General features: G+C 55.5%; 2 protein-coding genes across 4 annotated transcripts; both read right to left on the bottom strand.

The window, feature by feature from the left end:
• Positions 1–380: 380 nt before the first annotated feature.
• IRF2BP1 (interferon regulatory factor 2 binding protein 1) lies at positions 381–5,759 on the bottom strand. The gene has a single exon (XM_055251060.2). The coding sequence runs from the start codon at positions 2,546–2,548 to the stop codon at positions 794–796; it is 1,755 nt and encodes a 584-aa protein (XP_055107035.1). The 5' UTR covers positions 2,549–5,759; the 3' UTR covers positions 381–793.
• A 1,008-nt stretch (positions 5,760–6,767) lies between these two features.
• MYPOP (Myb related transcription factor, partner of profilin) lies at positions 6,768–19,171 on the bottom strand. Of its 3 annotated transcripts, none has more exons than XM_063620819.1 (3): positions 19,123–19,171; positions 17,644–18,194; positions 6,768–8,067 (listed from the first exon to the last, which is right to left on the bottom strand). In XM_063620819.1, the coding sequence occupies exons 2-3, from the start codon at positions 18,140–18,142 to the stop codon at positions 7,367–7,369; spliced, it is 1,200 nt and encodes a 399-aa protein (XP_063476889.1). In that variant the 5' UTR covers positions 18,143–18,194; positions 19,123–19,171; the 3' UTR covers positions 6,768–7,366. The 3 variants fall into 3 exon arrangements, with proteins under 3 accessions (XP_063476889.1, XP_055105494.2, XP_055105496.2); XM_055249519.2 differs by lacking the exon at positions 19,123–19,171 and adding an exon at positions 18,943–19,026; XM_055249521.2 differs by lacking the exon at positions 19,123–19,171 and adding an exon at positions 18,943–19,004 and having other exon boundaries at positions 17,644–18,751.
• Between the last annotated feature and the right edge of the window lie 1,898 nt (positions 19,172–21,069).

Below are 21,069 nucleotides of genomic sequence, written 5' to 3'. Positions count from 1 at the left end.
TTCTACCCAGCAAGAACCCACTGCCCGTGTCTTCTAGGAAGCCTCCCGCTGCCTCTTTCCCCTCCCCGCGTAGGCGCTAAGTCCTCCACCTTCCAGGTGGAGACAGGGGATGGGTCAGCTACAGAAGGGTAATCTACTCCCAAGCCTGTCTGTGGCTCCCCTGCAGGAGCCATCCCTTCTCTGAGCCTCAGTCCTTTCATCTGGAAAACGGGCCGATGGCTAAAACGTGACCAGTGGGTCGCACTTGTTGAAGGTCGGCCGGCGGGACCGCCTGGGTGCAGGGCGCCACCTGGAGGCTACCGCGCAATGTCCTCGCCCTCGCAGGACCAGTTCAGTCCCAAAGGGGGCGCAGCATCTCACACAACTAAGGGACCAAGAAGGAAAAAAAAAACCCCATCTTTCGGTTTATTGAAGGAGCAGAAGGGAGCGGGGGGTGGAGGGGTGGGAATTAAATGCTTTTGCCTCATTTATAAAGAGCGAGTTTTCAGGAGGTCCCTTCTCAAGGAGGAGGGGGGCACCTCTCCCCCAACTACAAGCAGCAGCAAAGCTAAGCCAAGGAGAACAGGGGGAAACTGGAGGGGCCAAGGGACCCCAAACACCCCCTCGGACAGGAGCCACAAGCTTTCTCCCCCCACCCACAATGCATCTACCCCAGGGGACCCATCTGGGTGGAAGAAGGGAGAATGTACACAGATAGAGGTGGCACTGGGCTGGGTCGGGGAGGGAATAATTTATCCGCGGCAGCGGTGGGTGGCAAAGGGGCAGAGGGCAGTAGCCTGGAGGCAGTGGTAGCCTAGGGGTCCCGTTCTTTCTTAACCTTGATGTCTCCAGCAAGGATGGTGGCGATCTCGCCCTGCATGAAGGCCCAGGGCACGGAGGAGCCGACCAGCGGGCACTTGTCTCCGCTTGGGCAGTACACCTCCCCGGCCGGGCCCTGCGCCTTGATGAACTCCCGCGAGCAGGGAAAGCAGAACTTGTGTCCGGGCACCGAGGGGCACTGGACGAAGTGGGTGTCTTCCAGCCGCTCCCTGCACAGGGTACAGCACAGGGGGGCCCCAGGGGTCGCCCCAGTGCCGCCGCCACCCCCGCTGACAGCTTCGGCCCCTGCTGTGGGACTGACTTCTGCTTCGCCGTTGCGGGCCACAAGGCGATGCTGGGTTGGCAGCTGGGCCGTGGAGGAGGCTGCAGGGCTGGCGCCCCCTGCACGCACAGGCCCCCCGCCTCCGCCAGGGTCCTTGGGTGAGTGGCCCAGGGCTTCGGCCACATTCTTCAGGGCGGCAATGGGCGAGGGCACACCAGGGGTCTCAGCGGAGTACGGGCCGCCGGGTGCCACCCAGTGCCGTTGCTGCTGCTCCTCGGTGGTCATCTTCCCAGCCGCCTCGCCCTCCGGCTCAGGGGATGCCTTGCGACGGCGCGGCGTGGGCGCCAGGTTCCGGGATGGGGCTCGCGGCGGTGGGCCACAGAGAGCCGCAGGGGCCGGCTCTGGGTACTGCTGGGGCAGGGCCTCCGCGGGAGCTGGCTCACGGAAGCTGCGGACGCCGTCGGTAAGCAGCTCGCCCAGCTGCCGCCATTCTCCTGAGCCATGCCGGCGTTCATATTCGAGGTACTTGAAGCCCGAAGAAGCCAGTGCCTTGCCCGGCTCCCGCAGAGCATCGTGGAACATCTGGCGAGCCACTGCCAGGACGCCGGCGTACACATTGCCGGAACCACAGGGGTATTCGGTGAAGAGCTTCAGCTCGAACTCGTATCCTGGAGGACGGGCAGTAGCATCGAAGGCGAACACTCGCCCCACCAGCCCGTGATCCTTCTTGAAGCGCACATTGAACGGGGCGCAGGCGGACAGCGCCAGTAGCTGTTCCCGCACTGCTTTGGGGCGCCCGTGCCATTCCTCTGCCCGGCCTCGCATGGCCTCGTTCAGTTCTGCCAGACAGTCCGCATTCCTCTGCTGCTTCTCTTTCTCGAAATCGGAGCCGAAGAGGGGACGGGCAGGACTCAAGCCGGGTGCCAGCGTCAGGCCTCGGCTTCCCAGGCCAGACACTGCAGCTGCCAGCAGCCCAGGGGGCATCAAGCCAGGCATGGAGCCAAGCAAGGCCCTTCGCGCCCCCTCAGCCACGGCCTCCTCACGGCCCAGCCCATTGGCCAGGCGGGACCCCAGAGTGTACTCCAGGGCGGGCGAGGGCAGGGGGAGGCGGCCCGATGATGTGGCCCTGTCATAGCGGTCCTGGCCCGAGACGCCACCGCCGGTCCCTGACGGCTGGGGCTGGGCCTGCGGGGGCGGCAGCTGGGGCCCCTGTGCGGCTGCCGCCGCCAGGTCCTTGGTGGCCGGGTGCTTAAGGGCCGGGGGCCCCGGCGAGCGGCCCTCGGGGAGCACGTGGCTGCGCTTGAGCTGGCGGGCGGCATCGATGAGCAGTTCGATGCGGTCTGCGCCCTCGAAGTTCACGCAGCCGCGACACACGGCCTCGCTGAAGTCCCACACCATGGCCCACGGCATCTTGGGCAGGTCGCACAGGTAGCACCACTGGCGGCGGGACGCCTGCACAGACGCCATGGCCCCAGTCCACGCGCCGCCCGGCTCCCGCGTTCCACCGGCCGCCGACGTGCGATCCGCGCCGCCAACGTTCGATCCGCGTCCCCGGGACAGCGCGAGCCACGGTCTGGCCTCCGGCTCGGCCTCCCCGCCGGATCCAGGCCCGGCCCCCCTTCCCCGCCCCCTGGGCCCTAAGCCTTTCTGCTCACTCCCGCCTCCCTCGCGAAGGCAGGCTGAGGCACGTCGGCGCCCCCGCCCGGTCCGGGCTCCGAGCCGAGGCGCACAGCTCGGGCCCCACGATGGGCCGCGAGCGCCGCCGCCTCGGGCTCCCGCCGCTCTCGCCGCCGCCGCTGCAACGGCCGCCGCCGCCTCCACCTCCTTCTTCTGCCCCAGAGGCCGCTTCGCAGGGAAAGTTACATAACACGCCGGCAAAGCCTTCTGGGAAACGTAGTCCCGCCGGGGCCGGCTCTTAAAGGGAACGGCGGGCAGACGCGGGCTGGGGAGGTCGTCGCCTCTCCCCGCGCAACCCTTACAACTATCTCCGCGGGGCCGGAGTTCAGCGCGCCGCAAAATGCTGGGACACAAAGGTGGGAGGCGAGGATGCAATACGAATGATCAGAGCTACTCCGGATTCAGAAATTGTGGGGGTGGGTGGACAGGCTTCCGGGCTTCCAACTTCTGCTCCGATTTGCTGTGCAGCTTTAGGCAAAGTGTCTTGCCCTCTCTGAACCTCAGTTTCCCCGCCCAACAAAGGTGGGCCAATGACGGATTAGGAAAGTAGCAGCTTCTGGGGCGGGGCGGAGAAGCTCTGATTGGCTTCAGAACAGGGACGGGAAGCTGGCAACTAGGTGGGGGTGGGGGTGGCCACTTGGCACTTCGTCCTCCCCCCGGAATCCTAGATATATGCCTGTGGGGCCCGCCACAGCCAGAGAAGGGAGAGGACTAAGGGCTTCCGAGCCAGAGCCTTGTCTCAGTTTTTTCTCTGCTAAAGGAGTGGGGCGACTGGCTGCCCTCTAACCCTGTCCCAGCTCTGCCCGCGCGCTCTAGTCTGTAAAGGGTTACACCATCGGGGGCTCGGCGTCCCCCACCCGCTTCACTACAATTCCCAAAATGCACTGCGGGGCGGACAAAGTGACGCACTTCCGCCGTCTGGGAGGCTGGGGGAGGCCTTCCAGATTCACGCTGCCTTCCCGGCTACCTCCCCCCTTTTTCTGGGGGCTCTTTACGTGCATTCGGAGCATGGCGTTTGGGGGACCCTTATCCTCTGTTGCTCCCCAATTTGAGGGAAAAGTAAGGGGTTAAGAAGTGACAGGCAAGAGGAGGGAGTTGCTGGGGAAGGGCAAACACCAGACCAACCTTTCCCCAACGTTGAGCGCTCACTACCTGGAAGGCCCAATCAGGCTGTGAGGACCCTTCTTCTTTCCCAGGCACTGGGAACGGGACGAGGCTGTCTTTGGGGAAGGGCGGAGGCGGGTCTCCAGGTTCTAACCCACAACAGCCCCTTTCTCTGGGCCTAGGTCCGTGTTAGGTGCTCAAAAATATTTGAATGACGTACCAGTTGGCTGTGGTTTTGTCTAGTGAGGGGCTGCTTGTCCCTTCTCCTCCCGTCCCACTGGAACCGCAGCAGCTCTGATTCCGTTACCCAGACTTCACAATTTAAAAATGGTTTCACAATTTTGTCTACTACCTGTATTTGAACACTTTTCTCCCTTAAAAAAAAAGATTTATCAGGCTGAAGTGGGAGGATTGCTTGAGCCTGGAGATAACAGGCTGCAGTGAACCATGATTGCGTCACTGCACTCCAGCCTGGGCAACAGAGCAAGACCCTGTCTCAAAAAAAAAATAGATTTATCTTTTTTTGCCTCATCCTAGGTAATACGTTCACAGTCATGGGTTTCATGTACTGTGGTTACCTTACAAAAAAATCAGTGAAAACTATCGACTCATTCAAGAGGACATTAATATGTCACTTAAAGTTGCCTTTGGGCTATTATGTACAAAACACTAATGGGAGTTAAGACTTCTGGCCAGATTCAGCCTTCAGGTGGACTGGATTGGCCTCTGACCAGCTGTGGCCTTGGGCAAGTTTCTGAACTTCTTGGAAAAAATGGAGACCCCCTCGAGTCTCTTTTTATTTGGGTACCTTCAGATTGAATGCAAACATGCATACAAATGCTTAGCTTGGTGCTTGGCACAGAAAAATGCCATAAATTGAAGTTGTTTTTAAGCTGGACAGTTATTCAAATATTCAACCCCTCTTCCGTGCTGGGAAATGCTGGGGACATAGCAGTGACTGAGACAGGCTTTACGCCTTGCCCCTGAGAAGCCCCAGCCTGGTGATGGAGGCAGATATTAAATTTACTCAAATGATGAACTAAAATTTGTGATGACTGTGGTGGGGAATGTGTATCAGGAAAAGTTTCCTGGCCAGGCACAGTGGCTCATGCCTGTAATCCCAGCACTTTGGGAGGCCGAGGAGGGCAGATCACTTGAGGTCAGAAGTTTGAGACCAGACTGGCCAACATGGTGAAACCTTGTCTCTACTAAAAATTAAAAAATTAGGGGGCCGTGCGCGGTGGCTCACGCCTGTAATCCCAGCACTTTGGGAGGCCGAGGCAGGCAGATCACGAAGTCAGGAGATCGAGACCATCCTGGCTAACACGGTGAAACCTCGTCTCTACTAAAAATACAAAAAATTAGCCTGGTGTGGTGGGCACCTGTAGTCCCAGCTAATCGGGAGGCTGAGGCAGGAGAATGGCGTGAACCCGGAAGGCGGAGCTTGCAGTGAGCCAAGATCGCGCCACTGCACTCCAGCCTGGGCGACAGAGTGAGACTCCATCTCAAAAAAAAAAAAAAAAAAAAATTAAAAAAACATGAGGCCGGGCGGTGGCAGTGGCTCACATCTATAATCCCAGTACTTTGGGAGCCCTATCACTTGAGGTCAGGGGTTCGAGATCAGCCTGGCCAACACGGTGAAACCCCCATCTCTACTAAAAAATACAAAAATTAGCCAGGTGTGGTGGCACACACTTGTAATCCCAGCTACTCAGGAGGCTGAGGCAGGAGAATTCCATGAACCCAGGAGACAAGTTCACACCACTGCACCTCCAGCCTGGGGGACAGATGCAAGACTCCGTCTCAAAAAACAACAAAAAACAACAACAACAACAAAAAACTAACTAAATAAGTAAAAATACAAAAATTAGCCAGGTGTAGTGGTACACGCCTGTAGTCCCAGCTACTTGGGAGGCTGAGGCAGAAGAATCACTTGAACCCGGGAGGCAGAAGTTGCAGTGAGCCAAGACCGCGCCACCACACTCCAGCCTGGGCGACAGAGGGAGACTCTACCTCAAAAAAAGAAAAAAAAGAAAAGTATAATCTAATTACAGGAAGAAAGACTCTGACATCTTTATGTCCATTCTACAGATGAGGACACTGGAAGCCAATGGTTACACAGTTGGCCAGGGCAGCACCAGTACTTGAGCCACGTCTGAGTCCAGAGTGGTGGTGATTATCTACTTTGTTACCTGGCCCTGCAGCAGAGTAAAAGAACCAGTTCTTGCCTGCATGACATTATGGGCAAATGTGCCTTAAATAGATAAAGGCCTTTGTTCATTTAGAATCACTATGAAAAAGAACCCAGCTGTGTGTGGTGGCTCATGCTTGTAATCCCAGCACTTTGGGAGGCTGAGGTGGGAGGACTGCCTGAGCCCATGAGTTCCAGATCAGCCTGGACATCATAGAAAACCCCATCTCTAGAAAAATAAAACAACTAGCTGAGCATGGTGGCACATGCCTGTGGTCCCAGCTACTTGGGAGGCTGAGGCAGGAGGATTGCTTCAGCCTGGGAGGTTGAGGCTACAGTGAGTTGTGATCATGCCACTGCACTCCAGCCAGGGCAACAGAGCGAGATCCCATCTCAAAAAACAGAAAGAAAAGAAAAAAGAAAAGAAAGGAAAAGAAAAAGAACCACAGGACACTGAGAGAGACTCTAAGAGGCAAACCCATGTTAGCCTTGGGGAAGGAATCTAGGACTTTCTCCTGGAGGTGACATTTAGACTGGTATCTAAAGGATGAGTAGGAATAAGATTTCATGTAAACACAAGACTTGATGGCTTTAAGAATTAAAAAAAAAAAAAAGCTGGAAAACCATGAGCCTCCCGATTGCCTGCCTGTGGAGGGGGCGGGGCAGGTGTAGGTGCTGGTCCCCCAGGCCTGTCTCAGACAGAGCCTCAAGTAATTGTATTAAAAATAAGTTTATTGATATCTTGTCACCACTGGGAGAAAGGAGGGGGTTGAGCTCCGCAAGTTAGAGACAGCAGTGGTAGGCAGAGAACCCAACCTGTACCTCTCCCATCAGAACTCGGCGCCTCCTCTCCCTGGGGTATACACGGCTATATCCTCTTTGTCATCCATATTTTGATTTGTCTTACAACTCCCACCCGCTCCAAAGTCTGGGTTGGGGAGGTGGGGAGTCCCCCACGGGTCGATTCTCTTCAAGTCAAGAACAGGAACTGTTAGGGAAGGGGAGATGTGCAGACCCGAGAGGTTCCCTCCCCACCCCACATAGGGCAATAATAAATAACATGAAATTGATGGCTTAGAAGTCAGGGTTAAGGGAGGCAGCCAGGCAGACAGCACTGTACCAGAGAAAGGGGTTGGGGGGGCCCATTACAGAGGCCCCCCCAGAGAATCAGGCACTAGCTAGCACAGGGAGTGGGTGCTCACGTCCCTGGAGCAGGGAGCTAGGGTGCAGCTGGGATGGGCAGAGAGCATCGCCCCCCTTGACCGCGCCAAGCTGGGGAGAGGGGGTGCAGGCAGGATCATAGATAGTAGATTTCACGGAGATTTCCATCGGCCACGCCTTTTCCGTGTAGGGAAACCTTTTCTCCGCTTGTGTGGGGGGGAGTCGTGCGGAGGGAGCGGGGCTGGGGGTGGCTGGGGTGCCCCCTCCTCGCTCCTTGGGGCAATGATCACTCCCCTGGCTGCCACCACTGCCCCGTCCACCACAGCAGCCACCACGGACACGGGCTCTGGAGTGATCTCCACCTTGGGGGCTGGTGGGGGCAGGATGGGCCTGGGAGGTGGGGGTGGGGGTGGGGGTGGGGGCAGAGGTGGAGGCAGGGAGTCGACTGGGGTTCCTGGCAGAAGGGGCAGCAGAGCGCTGAGGGCCTCGCTCAGTTTGGCCAGTCCCTGTCGAAGGGTGCCGGCCAGCTCCCGGATGGCGTTGGCAGTCTCCTGCTGGGCCCGCAGGAAGTCCAGGGAGGGGTCTGAGGCTGAGAGCGTGGGTGGAGGCCGAGGAGGGGGTGGGGGGCTAGGGGGCGAGGGTGCCACTTGGGCCAGTGGCGGTGGGGGTGGCAGTGGAGGGGCTGGGGGTGGTGGAGACAAGGCCAGGCGAGGCAGCTGGACCGGCTGCAGGGCCGAAGGGGATGGGGACTCACGCTCCTTGGGCCGTGGGCAGCCCCCTTCCTGGGGAGTGCAGGAGGGCCGGGCCCATGGCTCCGGGCTGCTGGAGCCCCCCTTGCTGTGGGCTGATGTATCTGTAGAGAGAAATACAGGTAAGGGGTGAGTGACCCTCGATGCTGCCTTGATTTCCCCTTTCCCCCTCCTTCCCTCACCTCCCCCCTACCCGAACCCAGAACTATCCTTCTCACCCCCCGCCCCCCAGCCCCAAGACAGTCTTGGTCTGTCACCCAGGCTGTAGTGCAGTGATGCAATCTTGACTCACTGCACCTTCCAGGTTCAAGCGATTATCCTGCCTCAGCCTCCCGAGTAGCTGGGATTTCAGGTGCCCGCCACCACACCCGGCTACTTTTTGTATTTTTAATAGAGACGAGGTTTCACCATGTTGGCCAGGGTGGTCTCGAACTCCTGACCTCAGGTGATCCGCCCGCCTTGGCCTCCCAAAGTGCTGGGATTACAGGTGTGAGCCACCGCGCCTGGCCCCAGAATGATCCCTTTAAAACCTAAGTCAGATCATGCCTTGGAAGAGAAGCTCCATGGCAGGCCAGTCTTTGTACCCAGAGGAGAAAGAGTCGTGCCAGCTTTAGTGGAAACGGGTCCTGGAAGTCCCTTGCTGGGCCAGGCAGCTCCCATCTCACTCACAGTAAGAGCCAACAGTTTTTTAATTTTTTTAATTTTTTTTGAGACAAAGTCTCACTTTGTAGCCTAGGCTGGAGTGCAGTGGCACGATCTCGGCTCACTGCAACCTCCGTCTTCCGGCTTCAAACGATTATCCTGCCTGAGCCTCCTGAGTAGCTGGGATTACAGGCAGGCGCCACCCCGCCCGGCTAAATTTTTGTATTTTTAGTAGAGATGGGGTTTTGCCATGTTGGCCAGGTTGGTCTCAAACTCCTGACCTCAAGCAATCCACCCGCCTCGGCCTCCCAAAGTTCTGGGATTACAGGTGTGAGCCACTGCGTCCGGACAAGGGCCAACATTTGACGAGGCTCTGAACTCTATGGATACTGCACCCCACTGCTGGATCCTGAGGAAGTGAGAGAGGGGTCTGGGAGAGTGCTGGGGTGGCTGGGTACTGGTGGACACTTCCCTGAGAACCTCTCCAACCAGGACAGCAGGATTTTCCAGTTCAGCCCCCAGCCTGGTAGGTTTCCTCAGTCTGTACCCACCTGGGGTCTCATTCATGCTCATGGGCTTGAACAGTTTGCATATAGGGGCTCCCAGCTTCCTGGGCTCAGCCTGAACCTCTCGCCTGGGCTCCAGACTCCTGTCTCCAGCTGTGTACGCTCAATTGTCGAAAAACACCCCAAACTCACTTGCTCGGAGCTGGGCTTCTGATCCTCCCCCAACCTGCTCCTTCCTCAGCCAGCCCCATCTCAGCTGATGCAGCTCCATCCTCCCAGCTGCTCAGGTTAAACAGCTTCGCTGTTTTGTTTACTAAGACACCATCCGCATACAGAAGCTATCGTCTCTGCCTTCAAATTAAATACATCCAACTTCTTTGTCCATGGTCCCCCACCCTGCTCCAACTGCCAGCATCTCCCACCAGGACCACTGCAGTCATCGCCTCCCTGAGGGCTCTCTGCTTCCACCCCTGACCCTGACAGTATCTTTTTCCACCAGCAGCCTGAGGGGTCCAACTAAAATACAAGTCAGTTAGGCTACGGGAAACAAGCTAGTCACAAAGAACCACAGATCACAGGGGCCATTTATATGAAATGTCCAAAATCGGCAAATTTGGCCACGTGTGGTGGCTCATGCCTGTCATCCCAGCACTTTGGGAGGCTGAGGCGGGTGGATCACCTGAGGTCAGGACTTCAAGACCAGCCTGGTCAACATGGTGAAACCCCATCTCTACTAAAAATACAAAAAATTAGCCGGGCATGGTGGCATATGCCTGTAATCCCAGCTACTGGGGAGGATGAGGCAGGAGAATCGCTTGAACCTGGAAGGTGGAGGTTGCAGTGAGCCAAGATCACGCTATTGCACTCCAGCCTGGGCAACAGAGCAAGACTCTGTCTCAAAAATAAAAATAGGCCGGGTGCGGTGGCTCACGCCTGTAATCCCAGCACTTTGGGATCTGAGGTGGGCAAATCACCTGAGGTCGGGAGTTTGAGACCAGCCTAACCAACATGGAGAAATCCTGTCTCTACTAAAAACACAAAGTTAGCTGGCGTGGTGGTGTGTGCCTGTAATCCCAGCTACTCAGGAGGCTGAGGCAGGAGAATCGCTTGAACCTGGGAGGCAGAAGTTGCGGTGAGCTGAGATTGCATCATTGCACTCCAGCCTGGGCAACAAGAGCGAAACTGTCTCAAGAAAAAAAAAAAGGCAAATCTATAGAAACAGAAAGTAGATGAGTGGCTGCCAGGGGCTGGGGGAAGATGGGGAAGATGAGAGATTGGGGATGGCTAAGAGGTGCAGGGTTTCTTTCTGGAGTGATAAGAATGTTCTAAAATTGATCGTGGCGATGGTTGCGTAACTCTGAATATACTAAAAGCCATTGAATTTTACAATTTATTTTACTTTTTTTTTTTTTTTGAGATGGAGCCTCACTCTGTCACCCAGGCTGGAGTGCAGTGGCGCGATCTCAGCTCACTGTAAGCTCCGCCTCCTGGGTTCATGCCATTCTCCTGCCTCAGCCTCCTGAGTAGCTGGGACTACAGGTGCCCGCCACCAGGCCCAGCTAATTTTTTGTATTTTTAGTAGAGACGGGGTTTCACCGTGTTAGCCAGGATGGTCTCGATCTCCTGATCTGCCCACCTCGGCCTCCCAAAGTGCTGGGATTACAGGCATGAGCCACTGCGCCTGATCCTGTACACTTTAAATTTTATTTTATTTTTTATTTTTTGAGACGGAGTCTCGCTCTGTCGCCGAGGCTGGAGTGCAGTGGTGCGATCTCGGCTCACTGCAAGCCCTGTCTCCTGGGTTCACGCCATTCTCCTGCCTCAGCCTCCCGAGCAGCTGGGACTACAGGTGCCCTCCACCACACCCGGCTAATTTCTTTGTATTTTTAGTAGAGATGGAGTTTCACTGTGTTAGCCAGGATGGTCTCAATCTCCTGACCTTGTGATCCACCCACCTCAGCCTCCCAAAGTGCTGGGATTGTAGGCGTAAGCCACCGTGCCTGGCCTTAATTTTCATTTTTTTGAGACACAGTCTCGCTCTGTCATTCAGGCTGGAGTGCAGGGGTGAGATCTCGGCTCACTGCATCCTTAATCTCCCCAGCTAAGCAATCCTCCCATCTCAGCCTCCTGAGCTGCTGGGACCACAGATGTGTGACCCCACCACAGGCTAATTTCATTTTCTCTTAGAGATGAGGTCTCACTATTTTCCTCAGGCTGGTCTCAAACTCCTGGTCTCAAGCAAATCGTATACTTTGAGGTGATTGTATAGCATGGAAATTATATCGCCATATATATATTTTTTCTTTTCTTTTTTTTTTTTTTTTTTGAGATGGAGTCTCATTCAGCTACCCAGGCTGGAGCACAGTGGTGCGATCTCGGCTCACTGCAACCTCTGCCTCCAGGGTTCAAGAGATTCTCCACCCTCAGCCGCCTGAGCAGCTGGGACTATAGGTGCACACCACCATGCCCAGCTAATTTTTGTATTTTTAGTAGAGACGGGGTTTCACCATTTTGGCCAGATGGTCTCAATCTCTTGATCTTGTGATCCGCCCGCCGTAGCCTCCCAAAGTGCTGGGATTACAGGCATGAGCCACCGCGCCCGGCCTTATATCGCAATATAATTGTTTAAAAAAACACAAGTCAGATATTGTTTCTATGCTCAAACCGTCCTGTGGCTCCCACCTCACTCAGGATAAAAGCAAAGTCCTTGAGGCCTCTAGGGCCCTGCACGATCTGCCCTCATCGCCTTCCTGACCTCAGCTCCCATCCCTACCTCTTGGGTTACCTGGCTGTAGCCACGCTGGCCTCCTTGCTGATCCTCAAACCTATCAGGCCTACTTCTTTTCTTTTTCTTGAGACGGAGTCTCATTCTGTCACCCAGGCTGAAGTGCAGTGGTGCAATCTCAGCTCACTACAACCTCTGCCTCCTCGGCTCAAGCGATTCTCTCACCTCAGCCTCCTGAGTAGCTATAGCTGGGACTACAGGTGTGCACCACCACGCTTGGCTAATTTTTGTTTTGTTTTTGTAGAGACAGGGTTTTGCTATGTTGCTCAGGCTGGCCCCGTCCCCTCCTTTTTTTCTCCCCTAACCCTACCTGATTCCTCTCTCAGCACTTATCTCCACCTGGCACGGTATGGCTCTGTGTCTGCTGTCTGTCTCCTCCTCCTGATGTCAGCTCCATCAGGCAGGGCTTTGTATTGCTCCCTTCTGTTTACCCGGTGCCTAGAACGATGTCCAGCACAACATTTTTTCTTTAATGAGAAAAGAACTAGGACTTCCAGAGACTCAGCGCTGACTGGGTCCCAGGCCCCAGAGCGCCCAGCACCCACAGGAGAAAGTCTAGCCTCTTCCCACGGCTATGGGGCCTCAGCGCTTGCCCCCAACTCCTCCTTTCTGTCTTCCCATGTGTCGTTCCCTGGGCCAGGGCTCACACTGCCTCTTGCATCAGCTTGGATGTTTTTTCAGATGTTCCTTCCTCGTGCTTCTTGGCCAAATCAGATCACCCTGCTCTTCTCTCAAAAACAGCCAGCCAAAGAAAGAGAGAAGATAGAGAAAAAAAAATAACAAAAGCAAAAAACCAACCATCCAGGCCGGGCGCGGTGGCTCAGCCTGTAATCCCAGCACTTTGAGAGGCCCAGGCAGGTGGATCACCTGAGGTCAGGAGTTTGAGACCAGCCTGGCCAACATGGTGAAATCCCGTCTCTACTCAAAATACAAAAATTAGCTGGGTGTGGTGGTACACGCCTGTGATCCCAGCTACTCAGGAGGCTGAGGTACAAGAATCGCTTGAACCCCAGAGGCCGAGGTTGCAGTGAGCCGAGATCACACCATTGCACTCCAGCCTGGGTGACAGAGCAAGAACCTGTCTCAAAAACCAACAAGCAAGCAAACAAATCAGCCACCTCCTACCCTGACTGCTAGGGGTCCAGCCTCCCTGGGCCAGCCACCAGCAGGAGGTAGGGAGGCTGGGAGAGAGATGAGCAGAGCGGACAGTGACAGGACACCTGCTCCCGCCAGGCCCTGGGCTAAGCTTCCCTCTTACGTGATTTCACCTAGTCTTCCCAGCCATTCTCTGGGGTAGGTGCTACCATGATCATCGCCCCATTTTATAGATGAGGTGATTTGAGGCTCAGAGAGAGGTGTCATGGAGTGATATGCAGAAAAGGGATTTGAACCCAGATTGACTCCAGAGTCCGTTCTTTTGTTTGTTTTATAGAGATGGGAGCCTTGCTATATTGCCCAGGCTGGTCTCAAACTCCTGGCCTCAAATGATCCTCCCGCCTCGGCCTTCTAAAGTGCTAGGATTACCGGTGTGAGCCACTGCTCCTGGCCAGAGTCCATGGCCTTTTTTTTTTTCTGAGATGGAGTCTCATTCCGTCACCCAGGCTGGAGTGCAATGGCGTAATCTCAGTTTCCACCTCCCAGTGCAAGCAATTCTCCTGCCTCAGCCTCCTGAGGAGCTGGAATTATAGGCATGTGCCACCATGCCTGGCTAATTTTTGTATTTTTAGTAGAGACAAGGTTTCACCACATTGGCCAGGCTGGTCTCAAACTCCCGGCCTCAAGGGATCCACGTACCTCGGCCTCCCAGAGTGCTGGAATTACAGGTGTGAGCCACCACACCAGGCCAGAGTCCATACTCCTAACCATTCCTTGGGCAAGGGCTGTGGGCCTGGGGTGTGGGTGTGGGTGGCAAATCTTCCTTATAAGGAATGTGGGAATTGCAGAAATGTGGCTTTTCCAGTCTACTGAGTAAAAAGGAACAGAAAGTAGCCCAGCCTTCATGCCCACAAGGCTCACAGGAGTCACAGAAGTGCCCCTGCAAGAGTTTTGTCTTTGGTTGTTTTGAGGAAGGGTCTCACTGTGTTGCCCAGGTTGGAGTGCAGTGGTGCGATCATGGCTCACTGCAACCTCCGCCTCCCAGGTTCAAGGGATCCTCATGCCTCAACCTCATGTGTAGTTGGGACCAAGGCACCGTGCCACCATGCCTGGCTAATTTTTGGATAATTTTGTAGAGATGGGGTCTTACTTCGTTGCCCAGGCTGGTCTTGCCCTCCTGGGATCAAGCAATCCTCCCACCTCAGCCTCCCAAAGTGCTGGGACTAAAGGCATGCCCCTGTGCCTGGCTTCACTGTTTAAAAGTTAAAATCATATTTATTTGCAAACTTTGGATCTCAGTTTCTCTACTTTTTTTTTTTTTTTTTAAGACGGAGTCTCGCTCTGTCACCCACGCTGGAGTGCAGTAGCACCATCTCGACTCACTGCAACCTCCACCTCCCAGGTTCAAGTGATTCTCCAGCCTCAGCCTCCTGAGTAGCTGGGACTACAGGTGTGTGCCACCACGTCCAGCTAATTTTTGTATTTTTTAGTAGAGACGGGGTTTCGCCATGTTGGCCAGACTGGTCTTGAACTCCTAACCTCAGGTGATCCACCCGCCTTGGCCTCCCAAAGTGCTGGGATTACAGGCATGAGCCACCGCAGCTGGCCCTCAGTTTCCCTACTTGTAAATGAGCGTGTGAGCTGGTACTACACAGAGTGCTGGGATTGCAGGCGTGAGCCACCATGCCAGGCCTGTGTATGGTTCTTTTTTTTTTTTTTTTGAGATGGAGTTTCGCTCTTGTTGCCCAGGCTGAAGTGCAATGGCGTGATCATGGCTCACTGCAACCTCTGCCTCCCGGGTTCAAGCAATTCTCCTTCCTCAGCCTTCCTGAGTAGCTGGGATTACAGGCATGTGCCACCACGCCTGGCTAATTTTGTATTTTTAGTAGAGACGGGGTTTCTCCATGTTGGTTAGGCTGGTCTCCTGACCTCACGTGAGCCTCCTGCCTCAGCCTCCCAAAGAGCTAGTATTACAGGCGTGAGCCACTGCGCCTGGCCAGGCCTGTGCAAGGCTCTAATCGAGGATGCTCTACGCTTGTTCCTGCCTCAGAGCCTTTGCACGTGCTGTTTCCTCTAGCAGGAGTGCCCTTCTCCCAGATGTCTGTCAGGCTTACTCTATTCCCATCTCTACTTGAATTTCACCTCCTCATAGAAGCCCTCCCTGATTACCCTGTCTGTATAGCCCCCTTCCATGACTCACCATCCTCTGAATATGACTTATTTATCCTCTTAGTTCTCACCACCTCCTGGTATACAGTCTGTTTTGGGACTTCTTTGTGGTCTGTTTCCTCCAACTACATAGAATGTCAGCTCCAGGCCGGGTGTGGTGGCTCACGCCTGTAATCCCAGCACTTTAGGTGGCCAAAGCGGGCAGATCACCTGAGGTCGGGAGCTCGAGACCAGCCTGACCAACATGGAGAAACCCCATCTCTACTAAAAATACAAAATTAGCCAGGCATGGTGGCGCATGCCTGTAATCTCAGCTACTCGGGAGGATGAGGCAGGAGAATTGCTTGAACCTGGGAGGCGGAGGTTGCGGTGAGCCGAGATCGCGCCATTTCACTCCAGCCTGGGCAACAAGAGCAAAACTCAGTCTCAAAAAAACAAAAAACAAAACCAAACAAACAAAAAAGAATGTCGGCTCCATAAGGGAAGGGGATTTTGTCTTTTTCTCTACATTATTCCCTGCACCTACCACAGTGTCTGCCTTGGATGAGGTTCTCAATATATATTTGCTAAATGAGTGAATGAAGTGGTAACAAGTTTCTGAAAAAGTAAGTTGGCCATCTCTGCTCTGGTCCTATGGGGCCATCTCACAGATGGAAACACTGAGGTTTGATTCAAGGTTTGAGAACAAGGGGTCCCATGTGATTGTGTCACCTTCCTGCTTAAGAGATTTTCATGCCTCCTGAATGCCCTCAAGAGCAAGTCCAGGCTGGGCGTGGTGGCTCAGGCCTGTAATCCCAGCACTTTGGGAGGCTGAGGTGGATCACCTGAGGTCAGGAGTTCGAGACCAGCCTGGTCAACATGGTGAAATCCCGTCTCTACTAAAAATACAAAAATTACCTGGGCATGGTGGCGGGCGCCTGTAATCCCAGTTACTCAGGAGGCTGAGGCAGGAGAATCACTTGAACTTGGGGAGGCGGAGGTTGCAGCAAGCCAAGATTTCGCCACTGCACTCCAGCCTGGGCAACAGAGCGAGACTCCGTCTCAAAACAAAAAACAAAACAAAAAAATATTAAGTCCAAATTCCTGACCTTGACTTCCAAGCCACGTGTAATCTAATTCTGGCACACTCATTAACTCCTGGTCAATATTAACTCTTGTTATTGCTGGGCAATCTTGCTCAGTGGTTAAGTGCCATGGACTAGGGGTTGGACGCACACTTATGTTTGAGCCCTGACTCTGTCACTTACTTGCTGTGTGACCTTGGGTGGGTGAATGAACCTCTCTGAATCACATAATCTTGAACTGTCTTGTTTGATCATGCCCATGTTCCTCCCCTTCTCCAGACTCTTCAGTGGCTCCTCATAGCAGTCAGGATAAAATCCAAACTCCTCACCTTGGCCTAAAGGCCCAGTATGGTCTGGCCTTTGCTGACCTTTCTGAACTCATCTCAAAATGTTACTTGTCTTCAACCTTTCCACTCTACACCCTTTTCCCCGCAACTTCTTTTAGTTTCCCAAATTGGCCAAGCTTTCTTGCCTCCAAGCCATTGTACATGCTGTTCCCTCTACCAAAAATACTTTCCCAGTTCTTCTTCATTCTTACTCTTTGCATCTCAGCTCTGATGTCCCCTCCTCCAGGAAGCCCTCCTGGACACCACCCCCCATACCCACCTCCCCACCGAAATCAGAAACCCCCTCTGGGCTCCCACAGTCCCTAGGATCCCCTACCCCAGCCCTGCTCCCTCAAGTCATCACTGTCTTCCCCACCCCCCTACTAGACTGGCTCAGTCATCTATGTGTCCCCAACCTCATCGAGCATGGGGCAGGTGCTCAGGGAACGGCTGTAGAAGAAATAATCCAGAATCAAGGCTAAGCAGGAAGTTTCTGTAGTCAGCTCTCCACACCTCTATCCAAGGTATGACCTTGGGAAAATTACCAAACATATCTGAGTCTTTTATTTATGAAATAGTATGCATCTCACCGCATTGATGATTCTATCAAGAACTAACAATGAGAGTTGAGGAGGTGCTGAACTAAGCAACTTACCCATATTAGCTCATTTAATCTTCACAGCAACCCTTTGAGGTGCAGACTATTTTTATCTCCATTTTACAGATGCAGCAGCTGAAGTGCAGTAACTTACTCAGATGACATAGTTGAGTGGCAAAGTTGTGATGGGAGCCCAGGCAGCCTGCCTCCAGAGTCACTACTCGACACTGCATTTAATGAAATCCTGCCTGTGCTGATGATCCCAGGTGTGGACCTGAGTCAGGCCTCCTAAGTCTGGTTCCATTCCTGACTCTTTGATAGTTACTAGCTATCGGAACTGAGGCAAGTCATTTCATTTTTCTGAGCTTCAGTTTCCCTAGCTATAAAATGGGGAGAAGGACAGCATCCACCTCACAGGGCTGCAGCAAGGCTTTGATGAAACAGGTAAAAGGCTTGGAACAGCGCAGGCACACAGCCGACTCTGAAGACACTCACCTGCACGTCGATCCTCCCGGCGGTCTTCCGACAACACGTAGCGCTGGGGGCAGGCGCTTAGGGGCGGCGGCTGTGAAGAGGGGGCCGCAGGGGGCTCCTCCGCCCCAGCACCTGCCCCTGGCGCCGCCACACCTGGCCCCAGGATGGCAAAAATGGTCTCCTCTTCCGCGGAGAAGGCGTCCTCCGCGGCGGGCCCGGCGCCCTGCGTGGAGTGCGGCACGCGAGCAAGCTTCTCCTTGGTGCGGCGCTTGAAGTCGTTCCAGCGCTTCTGCACCTCCTGGCCCGTGCGCTTCCAGCTGGTGATACCGTTGATCTTGGCGGCGATGCCGTCCCACACGCGCCGCCGCTCTGCCACGCTCACCCGACGGCTCTGCGCGCCGTAGAGCTGCGGGTAGTGGGCGCGCACCTCGCGGATCAGGATCTGGTTCTCTTCGAATGAGAAGCGCGGCTTGCGCAACCGGGTGGTTTCCTCCGCTTCGCCCGCCGCCGCCGAGGCCATGGCGCCCCCCGACGCCGCCGTCCTGCCGTCTGGCGCATGGGGGGCGCCGGCGCTGCGGGCAAAGGGCGCATGGGGCTGGCTGGGGCTGGGGGTCCCCCCGCCGCCGCCTCGCCCGGACCGCCGGGCCGAGAGCTCCTTAGTCCCCGGGGGCAGGAGTGGGGGCGGGGGGCGGGCGGGGGCGACGGGCACCCGGGGAAGTCGGAAGCGCCTAAGAATAGCTGATACCGGCTGAGCGCTCGGCTCGGACTTCGCGCGGCGCGAAGTGCCACGCTGAAGAGTTGATAGAAATTGGGGGAGGGTCTGGAGGGATGGAAGGAAAGGAGGAAAAGTGCGAGGAGAGGAGGTGTCTGCAGGAGTTAGAGAATGGGGGCACGGGAGGACAGGAAGTGGAGGGAGGATGGGGGTGCCTCGTGGGGGGGTCTTAGATGCATGAAGATAAGGAGATGCGGAAGGGGGGATGCAGCAAGAAGGGGGGGAATCTGGAGCAGAGGAGGCGCTCTAGGGGCTCTAGGAGGCAACGGGGCGTCTGTAAGACCGATATGAGAAGGGCCCTTAGAGGGGATGTCCAGGAATAATGGTGAGGTGGGAGCTCCTGTATCACTGGAAGAGCTGGAACGATCAAATATTAGGGGTCAGGGTCTGCGAGGATTGTGGGGGCTCTGGGGATTGCCAGAAATTAAGGGGAGTTCTGGAGGCAACGGGGGTCCCGTATCACAAGGAGACAGCGGAGGCTACGGGGGACGGCAGGGAGAGCGAGGGTCGCGGAGGGTAGGGACCGAGTCGGGCCACGGGTCACTCACCGGCGCCGCCGCAGCCGCCGGTGGGTCAGGGCTCGGGCTTCTGCGGCCTGTTCCCACCCCCCGCCTCCCTCCCTCCCCTCTTTCGGCCCCGCCTCCGGCCGCCCCGCATGCCAAGGCGCAGGCGCGACCAGGGCCAGTCGGCCCCAATGCCCTTACCGCCTGGGTTTCATTCCCACCTACCCCAGCACAGCGCAGGCGTAGAACTGCGCTCCGCCGAGCCCCACCAGCAGGCCGCAACTGCGCAGCCGCAACGTTAGCGCCGCGCTGGTACCCCTAGCCTTCTGGGGTCACAACGGCGCACGCGCAAAACTCCGTCGCGCGCATGCGCGTGCTTCGGGTCGTACCCGGGACCTGGTCTCGGCGCAGGCGTTGCGAGCCTGGATGGGAGAGATGCTGGGAGCGCGCCAGTACCCAGCCTTTCGGACAGTCTTCCAGCCCACCCTGGCCTCTAACTATGCAACTGTCCCTTTCTCTAGGAGAAAGAGGAGGGAGGCAGCGCTGAAGGGAAGGGCTTTGTCTCCTTGACAACTGTGTGGGTGGGGTGGAGGCGTGAGGAAACCGCTTTGCCTCCTGGCTTGCCCGCCCCTGCACTGGGCCACTCCAGAGCTTCCTACCTCGCACCCCTAGAGGTTGGGCGTCCTGGGGATGTCCCGCACCGGGCGGATGCAGTAACCATAGCAACCCACAAGCCTTCCAATCACGCCTTGGGGGCCCCTCTGTGCGCACCTTTACCTCGAGGAGCGGGGAAGATAAGAGGGAAGAGATTCTTGGCTGGTAGGAAGGGAGATCCTGACGCCGGCACGACTTTAAGCAAGTGCAGGGAGACAGGAATGAAGCCAGAACGCAGGTGGGTTGAGCCGCATGGCAGGATGATGGAGCTCAGTCCGGCTGAGAAATGTGTTCGCTAGCATCCTGCAGGAGTTCTCAAGGTCATTCGACAAGGGGTGCTTCATTCATCGACTCAATAAATATACATGAGCACTTACACAGTTCCTGGTACAATGATCATAAAAGCTAAAATCCGTATCCTGGGCCGAGCGCGGTGGAGCTGACGCCTGTAATCTCAGCACTTTGGGAGGCCAAGGCGGGCGGATCACCTGAGGTCAGGGGTTCGAGACAAGCCTGGCCAACATAGTGAAACCCCATTTCTACTGAAAATACAAAAATTAGGTGGGCATGGTGGTGCATGCCTGAATCCCAGCTACTCGGGAGGCTGAGGCACGAGAATCGCTTAAACCCGAGGGGCGGAGGTTGCAGTGAGCTGAGATTGCACCACTGCACTCCACCTGGGCGACAGAGTGAGACTCCGTCTCAAAAAAAAAAAAAAAATACATACTTGTAGTCCCAGCTACTTGGGAGGCTGAGGCGGGAGGATCGCTTGAGCCCAGGAGTTGCAGGCTGCAGTGAGCTATGATCAGGCCACTGCTCTCCAGCTTGGGCAACAGAGTGAGACCCTGTCTCAAAAGAAGAGAGAGAGAGAAAAAAAGGCCCCTTTGCCTGCTGTGTGGAGGGTGGGTGGGAGGGAGCAAGACTTCTGGGCAGAGTCAAAAAAAAGTCATGAGCAGGGGTAAGAAAAGGATTAGGAAAGGAGGTGGAGACTAGAATAAGACAGGGACAGTGTCAAGGGGGGACACGGAAAGACATTTGAGAGAATATATGGAAAGCATGGTGAGTGTTGCGCTAGCGAGGAAAAGGAAGATGTCTAGGTGAAACCCAAGTCTCTGGCCCAGGTTCCTACTTGGGGGTGTGGGGTCAGGTAAGATATGGTGAATGTAAGGCTGGGTACAGTGGCTCACGCCTCTAATCCCAACACTTTGGGAGGCTGAGACAGGTGGATCATCTGAGGTCAGGACTTCGAGACCAGCCTGGCCAACATGGTGAAACCCTGTCTCTACTAAAAATACAAAAAAAAAAAAAAAAAAAAATTAGCTGGGTGTGGTGGCGTGTGCCTGTAATCCTAGCTACTCGGGAGGCTGAGGCAGGAGAATCTCTTGAGCCTAGGAGGCACAGATTGCAGTGAACCGAGATCTCACCACTGCACTCCAGCCTGGGTGACAGAGTGAGACTGTCTCAAAAAAATAAAAAAAATGCCGGGCGCGGTGGCTCACGCCTGTAATCCAGCACTTT

This window comes from Symphalangus syndactylus, chromosome 17 (genome assembly GCF_028878055.3).
Source record: "Symphalangus syndactylus isolate Jambi chromosome 17, NHGRI_mSymSyn1-v2.1_pri, whole genome shotgun sequence".
NCBI classification, from domain to species: domain Eukaryota; kingdom Metazoa; phylum Chordata; class Mammalia; order Primates; family Hylobatidae; genus Symphalangus; species Symphalangus syndactylus.
Note: the sequence above shows the minus strand (reverse complement) of the source record. Positions and strands in the feature narration are given on the sequence as shown.